The sequence below is a fragment of the Mustela nivalis genome (genome assembly GCF_964662115.1).
Source record: "Mustela nivalis genome assembly, chromosome: 5".
Taxonomy (NCBI): Eukaryota; Metazoa; Chordata; class Mammalia; order Carnivora; family Mustelidae; genus Mustela; species Mustela nivalis.
This window is the reverse complement of record NC_139024.1, coordinates 88,722,415-88,739,981: the sequence shown is the minus strand read 5'-3', so window position 1 is coordinate 88,739,981 and position 17,567 is coordinate 88,722,415. Positions and strand designations below refer to the sequence as shown.

The 17,567-nt window shown below is 51.6% G+C and overlaps 1 protein-coding gene across 2 annotated transcripts in view; it reads right to left on the bottom strand.

Annotated features, from left to right (window-relative positions):
* PTK7 (protein tyrosine kinase 7 (inactive)) overlaps positions 1-16,871 on the bottom strand; it is a 64,927-nt gene extending 48,056 nt beyond the window's left edge. The window contains exon 1 of one of the 2 annotated variants that reach the window (XM_082731228.1): positions 16,556-16,871. In XM_082731228.1, coding sequence (XP_082587354.1) covers positions 16,556-16,751 — 196 coding nt within the window. In that variant the 5' untranslated portion in view covers positions 16,752-16,871. Of the gene's footprint in view, positions 1-2,146; positions 2,323-16,555 lie in introns of those variants that run through there. The other variant, XM_082731229.1, reaches the window with a different exon arrangement.
* Positions 16,872-17,567: the final 696 nt, after the last annotated feature.

The window sequence follows — 17,567 nt, the reverse complement described above, 5'->3', positions numbered from 1 at the left end:
TCTGTGGAACCCAGCTTCCGGAGCAACCATGGAACACTGAGGACAGGGTTACCCAGCCTGTGAGAAGACAGATGACAGGAACTCAAGCCACCCTGCTATGTCCATCAAGTTGGGGGCGACAACAAGAATACATCTGACAGAATGGAAAATGAAGAGGAGCAGGTCATTTAAAGCTACATGATATAGAACAGAGAACACACATGGCCTCAAAAATGAGGGAATGAGAACCTTGGTGGGCACTGGGCTATGACACTCCCAAGTTTCCCGGAACATCCCTGACAGGTGCTGGCTATCTTGGCATAATTATTAATAATGTCCCCATCTGGACGATAAATTCTCTGGTCCCCCTAGCAATGCTCCACATGTGAAACATGCTCACCTGTTTTCACACGTTAATCTGTATGATTTTCCACAGGCCTACTGAAAAGCGCTGTTTCAGAAATTTGATGAAAGGGGCACCTGGTGGCTCCCTCGGTTAAGTGGCTGCCTTCAACACAGGTTATGATCTCAAGGTCCTGGGATCAGTGCCGCATAGGGCTGCCTGGTCAGTGGGAAGTCGGCTTCTCCCTCTGCCCCTCCCCTTGCTCCTGTGTGCGCGCTCTCTCGAATAAATAAAATCTTTAAAGGGGCACCTGGGTGGCTCAGATGGTTAAGAATCTCCCTTCAGCTTGGGTCATGATCTTCAGATCCTGGGATGGCCCCCACTGGGTTCCCTGCTCAGTGGGGAGTCTGCTTCTCCCTCTGCCTCTCCCTTCTACCCTCTTCCACACACACACTCTCTCTCTCTCTCTCTCAAATGAATAATGAATAAAATCTTTAAAAATAAATAAATCTTTTTTAAAAAGAAAAGAAATTTGACAAACGCTAAAAACTCCCACTTCAGAAAAATTACGTAAGTGTAGAACGTTGGACACAAATTTGATTATGTTTATTCCTTTTAACAGAGCAGCTCCATCTCTGGGAATTTATCCTACAGACAGGCAAGCACAAGGGCAAAGGTAGGTACAAGGACATTTCTGATGGCACTGTTTTAAATAGCAAATCCTCAGAAACACCCTAAAATCCATCAGTAGGGAATGAGTCAAATAACCTGGGGGGGGGGGATCTGCCTCCCCCCCCCCGAAGATTTTATTTATTTATTTGACAGAGAGATCACAAGTAGGCAGAGAGGCAATCAGAGAGAGAGGAGGAAGTAGGCTCCCCGCCAAGCAGAGAGCCCGATGTGGGGCTTGATCCCAGGACCCCAAGATCATGACCTGAGCTGAAGGCAGAGGCTTAACCCACTGAGCCACCCAAGCACCCCTGCACCAAGCTTCCTCTTAAAATAGGCAGGAGTCTTCCTGCGCCTCCTCTGTGGGGCCCCCCCACTCCCCTGCCCCGTGCCCCCAACTCAGCAAGGTCCCAGGGGAGGAAGAGACACGAGCTTGCTCACAGGAGGAGGCTAAATAATGAATTGTAAGTGTGTGTTTTCTTTGGCCAGGGCAGTCTGGCCAAGCACTGGGGGCTGCTGGGCAAACATTTTTCATATTTTAGTAGCTGGCCTATGCCCAAAACAGTCAGAAGTTAAGTAAGCTTTGAATGAGCTGCATCTATCCTCTCCCCCGCCCCAAGAATTCTTAATGAGGTTCTAAGGCAGCGGCCTCCAGCAAACCGATCCTGTTGCCTTAAATATCACTGGCCCTTCACTACTTTTAATGAATGCAAATGATTCAGCAACAAAACACTTAGCCTGGAGTGAAATCCGTCTTTGTGTGGCTGGTTTCACCGGCTTACAGCCCAGCTCAGGCAGGGCCCTACCGGGCAGCGGCCCAGCAGAACCTGAGGTGCCCAGGCTAGCCCAGGCAGACCCCCACACACCAAGGGCAGCAGGCGCCGAAGGCAGGAAGTGCTCAGCAGGAGAGAAGACCCCTCCCTCACCAACCCCCTCCACTCACCACCCCGGCCACCATATGCAGACCCTCACAACTCCACCTCTTTACAACTCTGGCTGCAGGGCAGAGGAAAGTGTGAGTGGAAAAACAAAAGGTATCTCTTTGATCTAATCAAAGGGGTTGGTCCCGGGCACCTCAAAGGCCTGTCCAGTCACCATACATCCTGCATTCAAGGCCATTACACTCTGACACGCCCACCCCCACCGCCTCCTCACCTGATGCCAGGTACCTGAGGAACAGAGCAACCAAGATCCTGAAAAGCTCACTTGGGCCCATGCCCTCCTTCACCAACTTCATGGCAGCAACAAAAACAGGGAGTGTAAATAACCCAATTTACACCCTGTTTTCAGAGTTCTCTTTTTGGCCTCAGGAACTGAAAGCAATTTGTCAGGAGTCTAAGAGCAACCTTCCGCTAATTCACTTCCAACATGGGCTCAGGGGGATTTGCCGTTCCCATCGGCCTGATCATATACCCCATCAACACCTCTCCCTGGGGCTGGGGCAGCAGCCTGGACCAGAACAAGCAGCTGTTAACGCCACAGCCATCACCACAGAGGCCAGCAACTGGCAAGAGACCCCCAGAGTCCATCCAAGTCCTCTCTAGGTTGTTCTGGTCGTGGATGTAAATAAGGAATAGGGGATGTTAGACCCAAAATGACCAAAATCAGGAGCACTGAGGGCCCACAGGTATCTCTCTGGGTGCCCGAGATATAAAAAGGGCTTCAAAGTCTTTGCTGACCTGGTTTGAAAAGCACCACTCCCTCTTTTCAATCCTCACAGGACAGAGAAGCCGACGGGGAGACTGGCTTCCCCGGAAGAACACTTCACACTGGGCTTTAGCGGGCCTCCCAAATAATTTCTATATTCTCAAAAAATGCCCTTTTTGAGGATTTAAATACCACTACATCAAAGGCTTTTAGGAGAAGAGCACTGGAATTTCCTTAACCTCAAAACCATTCTTCCTGATTGTTCAAGACACATCTGCCACAATACCTTATTCTTCTTCAAGACACTGCCAAGGAAGCCAAAGGAAGCCAACGGAAGCAAAAAAAAAGGCATTCACTTCATACAGGAGCTGCGTCTCCTAGACCCTGGCTGGGCCTTCTAAGTTCTTGCCTTCCAAAAGTGATCCATTAATCAGACCCTTTCCTAGCTGGGCACACCTATCGAGGGTTAAAATTCTAGACAACAACACAGAAAGAATGTATTTTGAAACCCCTATGAGGCAGAAGTAAACATCTGGAAGGCTTACACAGCAATCCATTTTTAAAAAAGGAAATCAAAAAGTTTTGCTCTTCACTTTCACTAATGCATATAAAAGAGATCTCTTCCTGTCTACCATCTAAACCCCAACTCTGCAGTTAATCCATCCTACCATCAGATAAACCAGAACTCAAGCAAATGATGAACTCCCCAGCCTTTGGGCCACTCTAGTCCTGGGGGTGGGCGAGGAAGGTGCTCTCAAGCAAACGCCTAGATAGCACAAAGCAGAAAGAATGGCACCAGTTGTCTCCACAAAACTTGGCTCCAACCCACACCACTGCACAGCCTGGGAGGAAAAGGAAATGCTACCAGCTCCTGTCTGTCTCCTGCCTGCCCCCACTCACGGTTCCATCCTCCGAGTGCCTGGCATTTTCTGGGACCCCCTTCTTTGGTGCTTCTCTGCACCCTGCCTTGTTAATTACTCTCTTCTGGTTCTGTCTTGATGTGCCTCCCAGACAACCCATTCCTGGAATGAGTCTCTAGCCTCCCCCAGGAATAGCGCAGCTTGTCAAAGTGGAGACTCTACCATTAGAAAAGGATTTTCTTTCCATAATTGTCTGTCTGCCCTCCTAGGGACATCCGCCTCCTTTTCTAGACATCTCTTGCCTTCTGAAGACTTACAGTGCCTCCCCCCACCCTCTCACATACTCAACCCTAGCATGATGCCTGGTGCCTTAAGCATCATTTGTTATTCATGTGCCACACTAAAAAGGAAACAGTTTCTACTGAAAGTTACTGGTGGATGGCAAACAAAAGCAGACCTGTAAATAAATCACCCTTGTATGATAACTATCTTTTATGATTCACTCTAGGACAGTCTAAGTCCTTCTCATACACTGAATTTCAAAGGTGTCACCAATTTTAAGATGCACTGTTATCTGTGTTCCACTAAAAGGAGATGGTCCCGGTTAAACTAAGACACAATACGACATAATTGATTATGTTACCACCAGGCTTTAAAGGTGTGAAACTGGAAAAAAGAAAAAAAAAAAAAAAAAAAAGAGCACCTTAGAGATGATGAAAGACAGACAGTACTGTCTCACAGAATCCTTACAAGCACCCTAATGGGGTTGGTATTACGACCCTCACCTTACAAAAGGGAAACTGAGGCTCAGTGAGGTGAACTGTCTAGGGTCTCTCGGTGAACAAGTTGTGAAGCCAGAACTCCATTCCTAAACAGAGTTCTTTCTTTCTTTTTTTCTTTTTTTTTTTCTTTTATTTGACAGAGACACAGCAAGAGCAGGAGGAGGCAGGGGGAGTGGGAGAGGGAGAAGCAGGCTGCTGGCTGAGCGGGGCTCATTCCCAGAACCCAGGGATCATGACCTGAGCCAAAGGCTGATGCTCAAGGACTGAGCCACCCAGGCACCCCATCCTAAACAGATTTCTGAATTTCCCTGGCCCAGGCAGGTGGCACCCCCAGGCCTAGGGCAGATCAACCCCAGCTAAGCTGCCCCATCAAAGGCAAATAACCCTTGCTTGGCTGATTGCTAAAATCAGGGTCTTTCTGCAATTGCTCCTTACAGATCTACTTCCAGAAACAACAACAAAAGGAAAACAGGTTTTCCTAGCTCCTTCCTCACAAAACTGGCTGGAAGTGAAGGGGGACCTCGCAGCCAACTTGTTATATATAAAGCACATTTAATGAGCCTTTCAAGCTGCGGGGGTGGGAAAGGCAGGGTTCACTGGAAATCTGATACTTTGGCAGCCAAACGAGAGGGACAAGGCCCTTAGCATCAGCCCCAGGGGGATAAACACCATCTCAAACCTCTTTGTCTGCCAGAAGGAGATACTTCCTGGAGGGGGGGGGGGCAGGAGGCGGCAAAGCTTTTTATGACAAAGCCCACCTAACAACAACCCTCTACCAGAGACCTGGCTGGGGTCTTTGTACAACCCACCTAACCATAAACCCTCTGTCCTTTCCCAAACCTGCTGGGGTCCCTCTACCCGCAAATACCTGTGACGGCCATAAACGCCCTTAAACAGCCCCCGTTTACTGCCCAGCCTGCCTGCTGCTAAATGAGGGCATTTGTTTCAAATTTGCAAATACCGAAAGCAGTGGAAACCTAAGTCCACTCCTAAAATGAAATGTTCTGCATTCCTCCGGGCCTGAAGCACCACGCTTCAAAAGCTGCAAGGGGCCCTGGCTGTTTACTCACTGGTGGGGATGTTGGGAGAAGTATTTCCCTGCTCCCCGAGAAGGTTCCTTTGATCTGGGCTGGGTGGGAAGGGGACAGAGAGGTGCCACCCAGGCTCAGGCCCGGCTGGCCCACGCTTGCTGGACTCCTTTTTGGATCTGCCCGCAGCAGCCTTTGGGGGGCCTGGGAAAGTGAGTCTCACTGTCTTACTGGGAGGCTCAAGGAGAGACAGAACAGGCCAGCTCAGCAGGACCTCTCAGACCAGGTTCAAGAGGCCCTGGAAACAAAAGAAAAGTTAAGAGTTGAAAAAGACACACAAGGCCAGAGAAGCACCCCAGCCCCTTACCCAGAAACGAAGTGGCCCACTCGCCACCCCCTTTCCCTGCACCCCACCAACAAACTCAGGACACTACTTCCAAGCAGGGTGAGATGTTTATTAAATAAAAGCTCTTTGTTTCAAGGAGTCTTCAGAAGTGGGGGGGAGTGGTGGGAGGTGGTGGTAAAGAGAAGACAGAGATCCTCCTCCAGGCCCCCTGGGGCTGTTCCCGGGCTCAGCCACCCCTCCTCCTGCAGGAGGCCCGGACCCCTGCGGTGGAGGAGGAGCCCGGATCACAGGCCAGATCACAGGCCGACCACAAGCACAAAGCTGCTAGCAAGCTGGGCATTTTTTAAATTGGTCAGTTTAACAACTGGGTAATCTGCTAAATTAACCAAATAGATAGAATGGTTTGGTCTTTGTAGCTGGAGCTATAAGACCAACAACAAATCTTCTCCGCCCGCCCACCCACCCCCCTTTCCCAGGGCTGCAAGACAACCATTTTCTTTGTTTGTGATTTGTTTTGTTTTTCGGGTAGCTGGAAATGAACTTGGGATCTCAAACTCGATCCTTGCACATCTCTGTAAGGACCTGCTGACCTGAAGAATCCTTTTCTCTCTCTCTCTCTCTCTCTCTTTTTTTTTTCCCCCTTTTAAACAGATGAGCTATAAGAGAATCAGAACACCAAAGTATCACTTTGTATCCTTCAGCAATGGAACTCAGGTTCCCAAGCTGGAACCTGAGAGCTTTGAAAGCAGAAGAACAAAATTCGGCAGGACAGCCAAGAGGGTTAGCAGCTTCCGCCAAAGGGAGATCTAGCCGGCACCCAAACACGGACGTGTCCCAGAACATCAGAGGTCACTGTCCGAGCAATTCTGAAACCTCTTGGGAATTAAAAGACTTGCCTCCAAAATCAGAAACAGAAGGGAAACCTAGGTCTACCATGTCCCTACCAAGTGTGGGCACACCCATCACCACAACAGTGGTTAGTGGCAGCACCTCTGTTAACCACGGCAGCGACAACTCTCTTTACCACCTACGTGGTCTCCAGCACAGCATCGCTGGGTGTACACCTCCCTGCAGGCACACGGGTCTGGTATGAGGCAGCACCCCTGCAAGCCAGAGCCTGCAACTACCCTCGACCTTCCAGAAGCACCAGGAGGGAGAAACCGAGGCCTTGGCTCAAATCGTGTTCTGGACTTCTAGATTACACAGTTTGACCGTGACTTAAAAACTCTAGGATGGACACAGACCTCTGAACGGGCTACCTAAAACCTTAACCGTGCTGTTTTGTAACGACAAATTCTTAAAAAAGAGGGAGAAAATCTGGCAATCTTGAACACAATGGGGCAAAAGGTCTCTCCATGCGAAGTTACTGAACTGCTCGCTCCTTAGGTAGAAAGAGCGAAGGCTCCTCCACCCTCTAACAGGACTGCCCCTAAACCCACACAGTGGTCGCGTCTGCCAAGCCCACTCCCCAGCATACACCGCACTCCGGGCCCCGTGTGTGTGGCACTTCACAGCCCCTAGACAGACAAGAACACAGAATCAGCTCTCCCACCTACCAGCCCTGCAGTCCTGACAGGATGTTACTCCATACCTCAGGTGCTCTACTTGCCAAATGCCTCCCCTCCCTTCACCTTCCCCCCACCCGGAAACCACCCATCTTCCTCCTGCCTGCCTCTGAGCCACACTACAGGATCAAATGTCAGTGTGAGTGAAAGCGTTCTGTCAACTGCCACTGGGGGTACACTTGTTGGGGTTACAGAGGAGGCCTTCCCAAAGCACCCCCAGCCCCTTCTCCCCACTTGAAGACTCTCTTCTGTTGTTCTTGCTTCTGTGCAAAGGAAGAGGTGATCCTTGCCAAAGCACTAATTCCTTGAGTACTTGAGGAATAACCAGGTAAGTTTCTGTCTTCTTCTTTTTTTTTTTTTTTTAAGATTTTATTTATTCATTTGTCAGAGGGAGAGCGAGCAGCACCACAAGCAGGGGGAGCGGCAGAGGGAGAAGCAAACTCCCCACGGAGCCAGGAGCCCTACTCAGGGCTCTATCTCAGGACCCTGGGATAGGACCTGAGCCAAAGGCAGATGCTTAGTGATTGAGCCACCCAGGCGCCCCATCTGCCTTCTTTGACTCAGATAAAATCTTCTTTTTGGAGGACACTTGGGTGGCTCAGTAGGTTAAGCGTCTGCCTTTGGCTCGGGTCATGGTCCCAGGGTCCTGGGATCAAGTCCCGAGTAGGGCTCCCTGCTCAGTGAGGAGTTTGTTTCTCCCTCTGCCCCTCTCCCCAGCTTCTGCACTCAAGCTCCCTCATGCTCACTCTACTCTCTCAAATGAATAAATAAAATCTAAAACACACACACACACAAACTTCTTCCCCCTCATAAGAATTCTCTCCCAAACCTTTCTAGAATTTACTCGAACTTCTCCATTCCCCCTTGCACCCAAGGAATAAAACCCTAATACCCACATCACCAGTTGATCGAGTCTAAACACATCTATGCCCACGCACTAGACACTCCAGAACAAAATACGGCCCTTAAAGTCCTCTCCCCAAAACTACAGGTGAGGAAAAGGGCCTATAAGATGTGACAGAAACAAAGCTGAAGGTTGTGAATGGCAATACTGGGTCAGTCCCCAAAGGTCACCACATTCAAGGTCTTCCAAGGTCTTAAGTCCTCAGGTTGAGGCCCAAGTGGCAGGTGAGACTTGTCCAATGTCATATGAGCAGTCTGGGGCAAATGTGGGAGCAGGGCCCGTGCCTCCTTCCCAGTGCCTCCAGACGAGGGACACACCCCCCCAAGGTACCCAGAACTAGAGCCCACCAAAACCCATCTTTGCTACTGAAGAGACTCTACCATCACTGCAGCATTTTTCTAAAACAGGAAAGCCTACACACTTTACCTGGGACCACTGGAGGACCCAGGTGTCCAGGGAGAAAGGCAAGCCTAGTACTTTTTAGTGAGATGTGGAAGAAACTCTGAGCAGCCTCGCTTCCCTGAAGTCTCAGCCAGGCTTCCTTATTAATTATTACATAAGGCTTTAGAAGCCTGCATGTGCAAGGCAGTAAAATCCTCCGGTGGGGGGAGGAGCCCAGAAACAGACCAAGATCCCAGCAGCTACAGACATATATACCAAGCAGGTACAGCACTGGGGCCTCAGCCTCTCGGGTTTCTCCTACAGTATGAGATGAACAGCAATGTTCCAGGCCACCACCACAGGAGGCAGGTGAATAGTAGAGAAAATGACTCATCTAAAACATAATATTAGACTAGAGTTCACCAAAATCATCTTGGCCCATCAGCTGAGAAGCAAAGAGCCACTCATTCCAATGGGATGGCCACATATGATTGTATAGGTTGTGCACTACTCAAGATACCCAGCCAAGGTGTTAATACTGAAATATTGCCCTGTGTCCTGATGCAAGGTTGCGTTCACTTGGAGGAAGGGCACCCATTTCTAATTTGCACAAAGGTACTCTATGAGCTAGCTGTTGGGACACCTCAGCCATCCCCCAAACAGACCCATCATTCTCCTCACTGCCTCACCAACGGCACCCCAGAAGGGGCAAAAAGGAGCCAGTGTATCTCCCAGAGCAGAGGCAGTGCATGCTACTGCCCACTCAGGCCTTCTTAACCACCCAGGGAGAGAGCCATCCATCCCTCACTTTGCCACACCTCGGGAACCTCCCTACAGTATTGACAGAAGGTCGCACAAACTACCCAGAGTGACCGGGGAAACCCCACGGCCATCCCATGATCACAGAATCTCCTCCTCCCCTGGATATTCTAAGTCAGCCAAGGCTGCACAAAACACAGCTTACCACCCACTCCCTAGAAGAACATTGGCATGCCCAGGGAGACGGTGGCCCTGAACCAGCAGTGATCACTCTGGGAGAATCTGCTAGGACAGAGGGAGAAGAGTTCTCACCAGGAAATGCAAAGAGCTTGTGCCCACCTTTCCAAGATGTTGTTGGAATACTGAGACCCATTTAGAACATCTGTGCGCTCAAATGAGGAAACCATTTCTAAAGCTGCTAGTCCAAAATAACTCTGGCAAGCTCTTACAAACCATTCTAGAGATTGAGGACTGGAAAGAAAGGCTGATGCCCTAAAAGGAGACAAAGGGTCCGGGTAGCTTCTGGCCAGAGAGGCTACACCCCTGGGTCAACCATCTCCAGGGGGAACACGACCTTGAACTTTCCCCGGGGGTGGACAAGGGAGTGATCAGCGGCACTTGTACCTTGCAGATGAGGAAACTGAGGTTCAAAAGGTTAACTAACCAGCTCAGGGTCATAAGGCTAAGCAGCAATTAAGCCAGGTCCAGGATACAGAAAAGCAGTGTCACGGGACCACAAATGTCTTCTCCTCCTCTATCATGCACTGGTGGGTGTGATGTTAGACAAGAGCCAGCCACGTTTTCAGACTCCTGGTCCAACGCCTTTATGTCATTCTGATCCATCACCACAGCCTACTTCTATGAGCAATTCAATTCTCTCATCCCTCTGAAGCCCTTCCCCTCCCTGTTTGCTCCTATGTCATGAACTTACTGTCCTACACATTCTAGAATGGTCTATTTAGCATTTTACCAAGTGGCGTCTTTTACTACACTTCATTTGATTCCCATCTCTCTGTCGTGTCTCCTTCCTGCCTCCTGCCCCAACTGAGACACTTCCCCCACAGACGACACTCGCGGATGCTTTGAACTGATCCCATCCTAAACCCCTCCAGACCAACACCAACCTTTCTCAACACCACACCTCCACTTTAACGGACACAGCTCTTATGGAAACCCAGTGGTTCTCAAACCTGAACATCAATAAGAATCTCCCGGGAAGCAATTTTGTTTTGTTCTACTTTTCTGGGAAACCATTTTAAAACTCAGTTTCCTTCTGAGCTTGAACTGCGACGGGACTGACTATTCAAAATCTGAGATAGAGGGGTGCCTGGGTGGCTCAGTGGGTTAAAGCCACTGCCTTCAGCTCAGGTCATGATCCCAGGGTCCTGGGATCGAGTCCCGCATCGGGCTCTCTGCTCAGCAGGGAGCCTACTGCCTGGTCTCTCTCTCTCTGCCTGCTGCTCTGCCTGCTTGTGATGTCTGTCTGTCAAATAAATAAATAAAGTCTTAAAAAAAAAAAAATCTGAGATAGAATCTAACAAACGAGAAAGTGAAATACCTTTTCTGCCTACTTCCCTGAGGATTCTGATGGGCAGGTCTGCAAGCCAGGCCCAGACAACTCCAATTTTAAATAGGTCCTCCAGTTACCAGCCTTTCCACAGTATTACCTGATGGTCTTTGGACTACAGATCCACATCTTCCTAACACGTGACTCACAATCCCTACCCCGCAACTCAGGACCTCATTCTTAGAAATTAAAGACCCATCCAAACCAGCAAATGCATATCCTTGCTCACCAGGGTCTCAGCTGGCAGGAGCTTGGGACTGGCAGGACACCCACTCACCTGTGTATCCTTTCCCCAGAGTCTGGTGACCCCAACCTCAGCTGTAAGAGGGGAAAGGCGCCTGCATGGGTCTGGCCTTCCAACAAAGCTTCCTCCCTGCCCCACTGCTACTTGGGCGGCTTTACTGGGAGGGAAACGGCCTAAACACAGAGAAGAGGATGGAAAAAGTGACATACTACAGAGGGTTTCCTCAAACCACGGATTAGCTGTAGCCGCTCCCATGCCAGCTCCCCACGAAGCGCCGGGGGCTCGGCAGGGCACGGTGTGCACTCTGTGGTGAACTCGGAGAACCCCAAGACGGCACTCTCAGCTGGCCACAATGACAAAACTTCCACAGCAGCAGCAGCAGCAGTGTCCGGGACTAGAGGACCAGGCGATTGGGGTTGGGGCTGGGGGGAGGGGGGGGCAGTTGCAGGGCAGAGCAAGAATCCAGGAGGGAGGCAGGCAGGGAGCTCGAAGGCAAGGTGAGCGCTAGCAAGCGTGGCCCTGAGCCTGTAACCCCACCGTGTGTCTCTGCCAAGGGCAGCACCAGGGGCACATGCTACTGAGGTTAGGGACAGTAGAGAAAGTCTCATGAAACAGACCTAGGGCACCCAGCCATGCTCAATGACCCTTTCCTCCATCAAGAAAACACCCAAGACTGAATCCCTGGCCCCAAACTGCTCTTGGCTCAAATATTAGAGTCTGAACCAGCCAACATCCATCCCAGCTGAGTCTCACAGAAGCTCCTCCAGCTTAAACACAAACTCACACACACCCTCGCTCCGAAATATAAAGTCTTCGAAAGATTTAACACCGGTAAAGCCGCTGGAGCCCAGCAGAGACATTATGAGTCAAATGTATTCCTGAAAAGTCCTCTGCTGACCAAATTTCTGCCTCACAAATCCAATTTCTCCACTGCCCTTCATTATTAAACGAGCACAGGCGCCGAGGAAAACCAGAGGCTCCAAGAGGAAGTGAACAAGTCACCAAAGGCTACGTACCTTCTAGAGTCCCAGGTTTTTTTGTTTTTTTAAGATTTTATTTATTTATTTGACAGAGAGAGATCACAAGTAGGCAGAGAGGTAGGCAGAGAGAGAGAGAAGAGGAAGCAGGATCCCTGCCGAGCAGAGAGCCCGAAGTGGGCCTCGATCCCAGGACCCTGAGATCATGACCTGAGCCGAATGCAGAGGCTTAACCCACTGAGCCACCCAGGTGCCCTAGAGTCCCACGTTTAATGGACAAGTTTCCTGACAAAATCTAAATCAAGTTCAACCCAAAGGGAGGTGATTTTTTTTTGACACGGTGAGGCAATTTTTACATGCAGACATCACACAAAAGAGTGTATACATGAATTAAAAGTTAGTTAAGGTAAATCTTCAAATACTGTGCAAGATCTAGGGCCCCTAATTTGAAAGCTCTACCCCTCAAGTTTCTGTATAAGGAGACCAGGATTTCGGGCACCTGGGTGACTCAGATGGTTAAATATCTGCCTTTGGCTCAGGTCATGCTCTCCGGGTCCTGGGATGGAGCCCTGAATCAGGCTTCCCGTTCAGTGGGAGAGCCTGCTTCCCCTGCCCCTCCCTACTGCTCATTCTTTTTCAAATAAATAAAGTCTTTTAAAGAGAGAGAGAGAGAGAGGGAGAGCGCATGTGCCCAGGACTCCTGGAACTCTGAGGTGTAGTCACCTGGGTAGCTTATTCAATGCAAACTAGGTTTCTCCTTGTGCTCCCCGGGAATGTTGATGCCACTTTTCTGTGGACCTTATTTTGAGTGGCCCCTACACAGCTCACCATTTTCGAAGTGTGGCCTTCCAAGACAGGTCAGCTTCCTATGTACATGGGGTTGCCAGGCCCAGAACTCTTGGAGAAGGCCGGACCGGAAGCCCTGCCACATCAAATTCAGAAAACCACCACAATGAACAGGCAGCCCAGAAACAGGGAAGGAAGGTCTGGTCCCTTGATACAGTCACAGTAGAGCAGGCACAAGGAGGAACAACAGGCAGCCCCAACCCAGAGGAGCTAAAAGGGACACAAAAGACCCCTGACAGCAAGGAGGCAAAGGGAATGTTTACCTTTGCCCTTGATTACTCTGCCCAGTGCCCCCAAAATTTCACTCACCTTTTCAATAAACCTAGAGAAGGACCCATCATAAATGATACTGTAAGGAATTACGCAAGAGGGGAGCGCTTTAGTTAAAACTCAAATGGGACAAAAATAGGTTAGTGTCCTAAGAATGACAGAATCCGAAAGTCCTACAGGCATCTTTCTGGCAGGAGACGGGACAGCTTTGGGGAGGAAGTGGGGCTGAGCGAGAGATGGGCCAGGCAACATATACGAAGGACTGGCTGGAGAGGAAAGAAAGGGCTGAGAAACCACGCCTATCTCAGGGGATGGTAAATTGACTCGTTGGGTAGCAATGGAAGGCTCCAGTAGGTGGAAAATATTTCCTGTTAGAGGTGACTGTAAGGCTGGAAACATATGTGGGAAGCCCATCCCAGGAGATGGAAGAACAAGAAAAGGACCCTGTATAGACTTTATTACATTTAATTCTTCGCACAACTCTGGGAAGTCTCTTCACAGAGGAGGCAAACTGGGAGGTCATGAAATTTGCCCAGGGCCACGGGGTCTGTCAAAGGTTGAGTTGTTCTTCTCCACAGCCTGAGCTCTTTCCACCACTCAGCCCTGCTGTGAACGCCAGGACTGTGACTAGATCCTTCAGCAAGCCAAGTACAGAGATTATCCATGCCCTCCCTCGCACCAACGACTGAGGAAACCCACCACTGATAAAGCAACTCCCAGGGGCGCCTGGGTGGCTCAGTGGGTTAAGCCGCTGCCTTCGGCTCAGGTCATGATCTCGGGGTCCTGGGATCGAGTCCCACATCGGGCTCTCTGCTCAGCAGGGGGCCTGCTTCTCTCTCTTTCTCTGCCTGCCTCTCCATCTACTTGTGATTTCTCTCTGTCAAATAAATAAATAAAATCTTAAAAAAAAAAAAAAAAAGCAACTCCCAGGTCTGAATGACAGGCTGCAGAGCCTTGAGGAATCTGCAGGACAGCGTAGCTCTTACTGTGACAAGTCAATCTCCCCAAAGACACAAGAGCCTGGAAGGAAGAACCCAGAGAGGGGGGATGGGAAGAGGAATGGGTAGTGACCACAACCAACCATGCAAACAGCTGGGGCTAAGAATCCCAGATTTCCAAAGTCAAGCCCTCTCTTCCGCCTCCACTGTATTTATGTCCACAGGAATCTCAAAGTTTGGAAAGCTACACAGCTATTTACAGCATAATTATCCAAACTTCAAAATGGTCTAATCCACAAACCAAGCTAGCCTTGGTCCCTCACTCTGGCCTTATTAACAGCAGGTCTCACTAAACTCCAGTTAATTACACAGTTAAACAATGAGATGGAAACATCTACTGTAATCTATTAAAAAATCGTTGCCCCCTGAAGTCATGCTGTCCAGGGATGCGTTGAGTCCCAGATTTCACCAGAAGACAGCAGGCGCCACGGCCTCAGCTGAAATTGCTTATAGCACAGGGACAGGTTCCACACCAGGACAGACTTGGTGGAACTGATTTAAGGCTCTCATTCAAATGTTCCTTTGTTGAACACAAGACATCTCCCCACCCCCAGCAGAGATTGCAGACTTCCAGTCCCAAACCGACAGCCTGCCCTAACCACCCCCCCACATATACAGGACGCCCCCTCTCTCCACTTAAACACCCGTCATCGTCATCGGATTAACATCGATTAATATCAGAGTTGTCTTCTCACAGAAGGAATTTAGGAATTTAGTATTTGTTGACTAACAAGGACCCAGTCTACACCAGAATTTCCCCTTGACTCCAGAGCTCTAGCTCTAAACATCAGCATGAAGATAGCCGTATCAGGCAACCCACTCACTCAAAGCCCAACAGCCACCAATCCAGGAAGCCTGTGAGCTGGGGCTGCTCGTCCATATGGCTGCCCCCACCCCATCCTGGCTGCACAAAAAAACTTTCAGACTTCCTCTGGGAGCAGATGTGGGTCCTGCCACGAGCAAGAACCACCCTACACATCACGAGAAACACAGGGCAGCTCCAGAAACACCTCCTACGATTCCTGGGAACTTGTTCTTACCTCTCCTTTTAAACTAGGGCTGGGGGAGATGTTGATTCCATCACCACCAAAATCCCTCAACAGCTGCTAGCCAGGGAGATGTCAGAAAAGGCAATTCTCTACCCCCACCGGTCCTACAGACACTCTTCCAAGAAAGAGGAAAAGTGATAAGCTAGAACCAGGAGCCCTGAGCAGATTTCTCGAAAAAGGGCTGCTGCCAGGATCATCACCAAAGATTTTGTGTTGTGGTTTTTTTTTTTTTTTTTTTTTTCTTTTTCTTTGGGGAGGGGGGGGGTGTTGCATATTTCCAGTCCAGGCCATTTGTGGTGTGCAGGTAGCTTGGTGCTTTCCTGTAAAGCACTTCAACACCTCAGTGGTGACTCTCAGGTGCGACCAAGCCAGGAAATAAAGGCGGGGGATGGCGGGGGGGCGGGGGGGGGGGGGTGTCGGGTCCTGTCTGCCCCGTAGATACAAACCACACCCTCATCAAAACGCCAAGGCCCTCCAATAAAGCGCAGAATGAACTCTTTTTGCCTTTCTGCCCGCAGAATGAGAGATTTTCCTTCCTCCGTGAGGAGAGACAGGATGGAAATCCAGGAAGGAGCAGAACCAACCCCGTCCGCACCTTTGCAGGCCGGCCATGCCCGATTTTGGCAGCGGCCTTCACACATTAGTCACCACGACAGCCTCGGACTCCCTGCTCCCCAGATTCGACCCGGCTGGGAGTGGGCTCCGGGCTTGGGGCTCCGGGCTCAGGCCCAAGAGCTGGAGGAGACGGGGCGGGCCCTATTTTTTCCTTTCTCCTGTCCGCACTAGCAGGGTCATCAGGGTCCCAGCCTGGCTCGGGAACTTGGAGAAGGGAAGCCGGGAGCGTCTGGCCGGCGTAGGTAACAAAGCTCCGCGCTCGGCGCGGCGCAGGTCGATCCCGCATCCGGCCCCAGGCCGGCTTCCTTCACCTAGGCAGAGACTGCTGGAGGGACTCCGTCCCCCCACCAGCCACCGCATCGCGCTCCCCTAAAGTAGGAACAGAGTCGTTTCCCTCCCGAAAAGAAACTCCCCAGCGGAGCCCGGGAGCCAGCAACTCCCGGCAGTTCCCGAGCAAACTCTCCGCTCCGACAGGGAAAACTCCGTGGCGGGTAGAAACGCGTCCTCGCTAGCGCCAAGGGAGAGGGGCCCGGGCGAATCCAAGGGGGCGAGTCCGCGGGAGCTTCGCCCCCCCGGCGCCGGGACTTCGCGCCTGCCGCCAGCCTCTCCACCACTCCAGGGTGTCTCGCCCGGCCCAGCTGCCCAAAGCCACCTTCTCGTGCCCCCTTTTGCCCGCGGGGCTCCCGCGCTCCCCGAGCCCCGTCCCCGCAGCTCGCCGCGACTCACCGCCCAGCAGCGGCAACAGCAGGACGCTGAGCAGGGGCAGCCGGCGGAGATTGCTCGGGATTCCCGGCGCAGCTGCCATCGCGGCAGGCTCGGGAGGAGGACCCGGTCGGCGCTCGGCGGGCGTTCGAACTGCGCTCCGCGGCGGACCCGGGAGGCCGAGCGCACCGGAGGGCGGGCGCCGCTGCAGCAGCCGCATCCAGAGCCCGAGCCCGAGGCGTCCCGAGCCGGACCCGCGCGCCGCTGGTACCTCCAAGCCCTCGCGCGCCGCCGCCACCGTCGCTGCTGCCGCCGTAGCCGCCGCTGCCAGGCCCCGCCCCGCGACGCCCCCTCCCCGCCGGCCGCCGCGCGGCGCCCCGCCCCTTCGACGCCCCCTCCCCGTCGTGGCGGGGAGGAGCTCGCAGTAGGGGGAGGGGTCTGGAGATGGGTAGGGGACAGAGGGAGGGAGGCCCTGGGGATTGTGGGGACCTGAGCAAGGTAGGGCAGCATAGGCAGTGCCTACCGTCCATTCTGCAGGGACTTGGGGAACCAAAGTGACTTTAGTGGCCCCTGCGGAGGATGGTTCTGGGCCTTCCCGGGGGCTCTGGGCAACTGTTCCCCCCAAATTCTCTGGGTAGAAAGGGGAAAAGGTGGGCTCTGGCTCACGTCTCAACGACCTAAAATCCTGAGGGAGACCTAGAACAGAAGGGTGTCCTTGATGTCCCCCAAGCAAAGTAACCTGGAGTTACTGAAGAACCCCAGGAGAGATACAGCCTGGAGAAGTGAGGGACCGGTGCATGGCTGGGGTCTGGTTTGGCTCTGGACCAATCTGAACCCAAAGGTAGAAACAGACTGGGCTCTGAATGCCTGGCTGAAGGCTGTTAAACTGACAAATTTATCCCAAGTCCATCTCCAGGCAGTCTGGGCTGCAGGGCATGGCCAAGTCTCCAGCTGTGGGGAGGCCCTACGCAGCCCTTGTTCCAGGCACCCCCCCAACCCCCAGCGCCACCACCCCCACATTCTTTCTTTGTTGTGA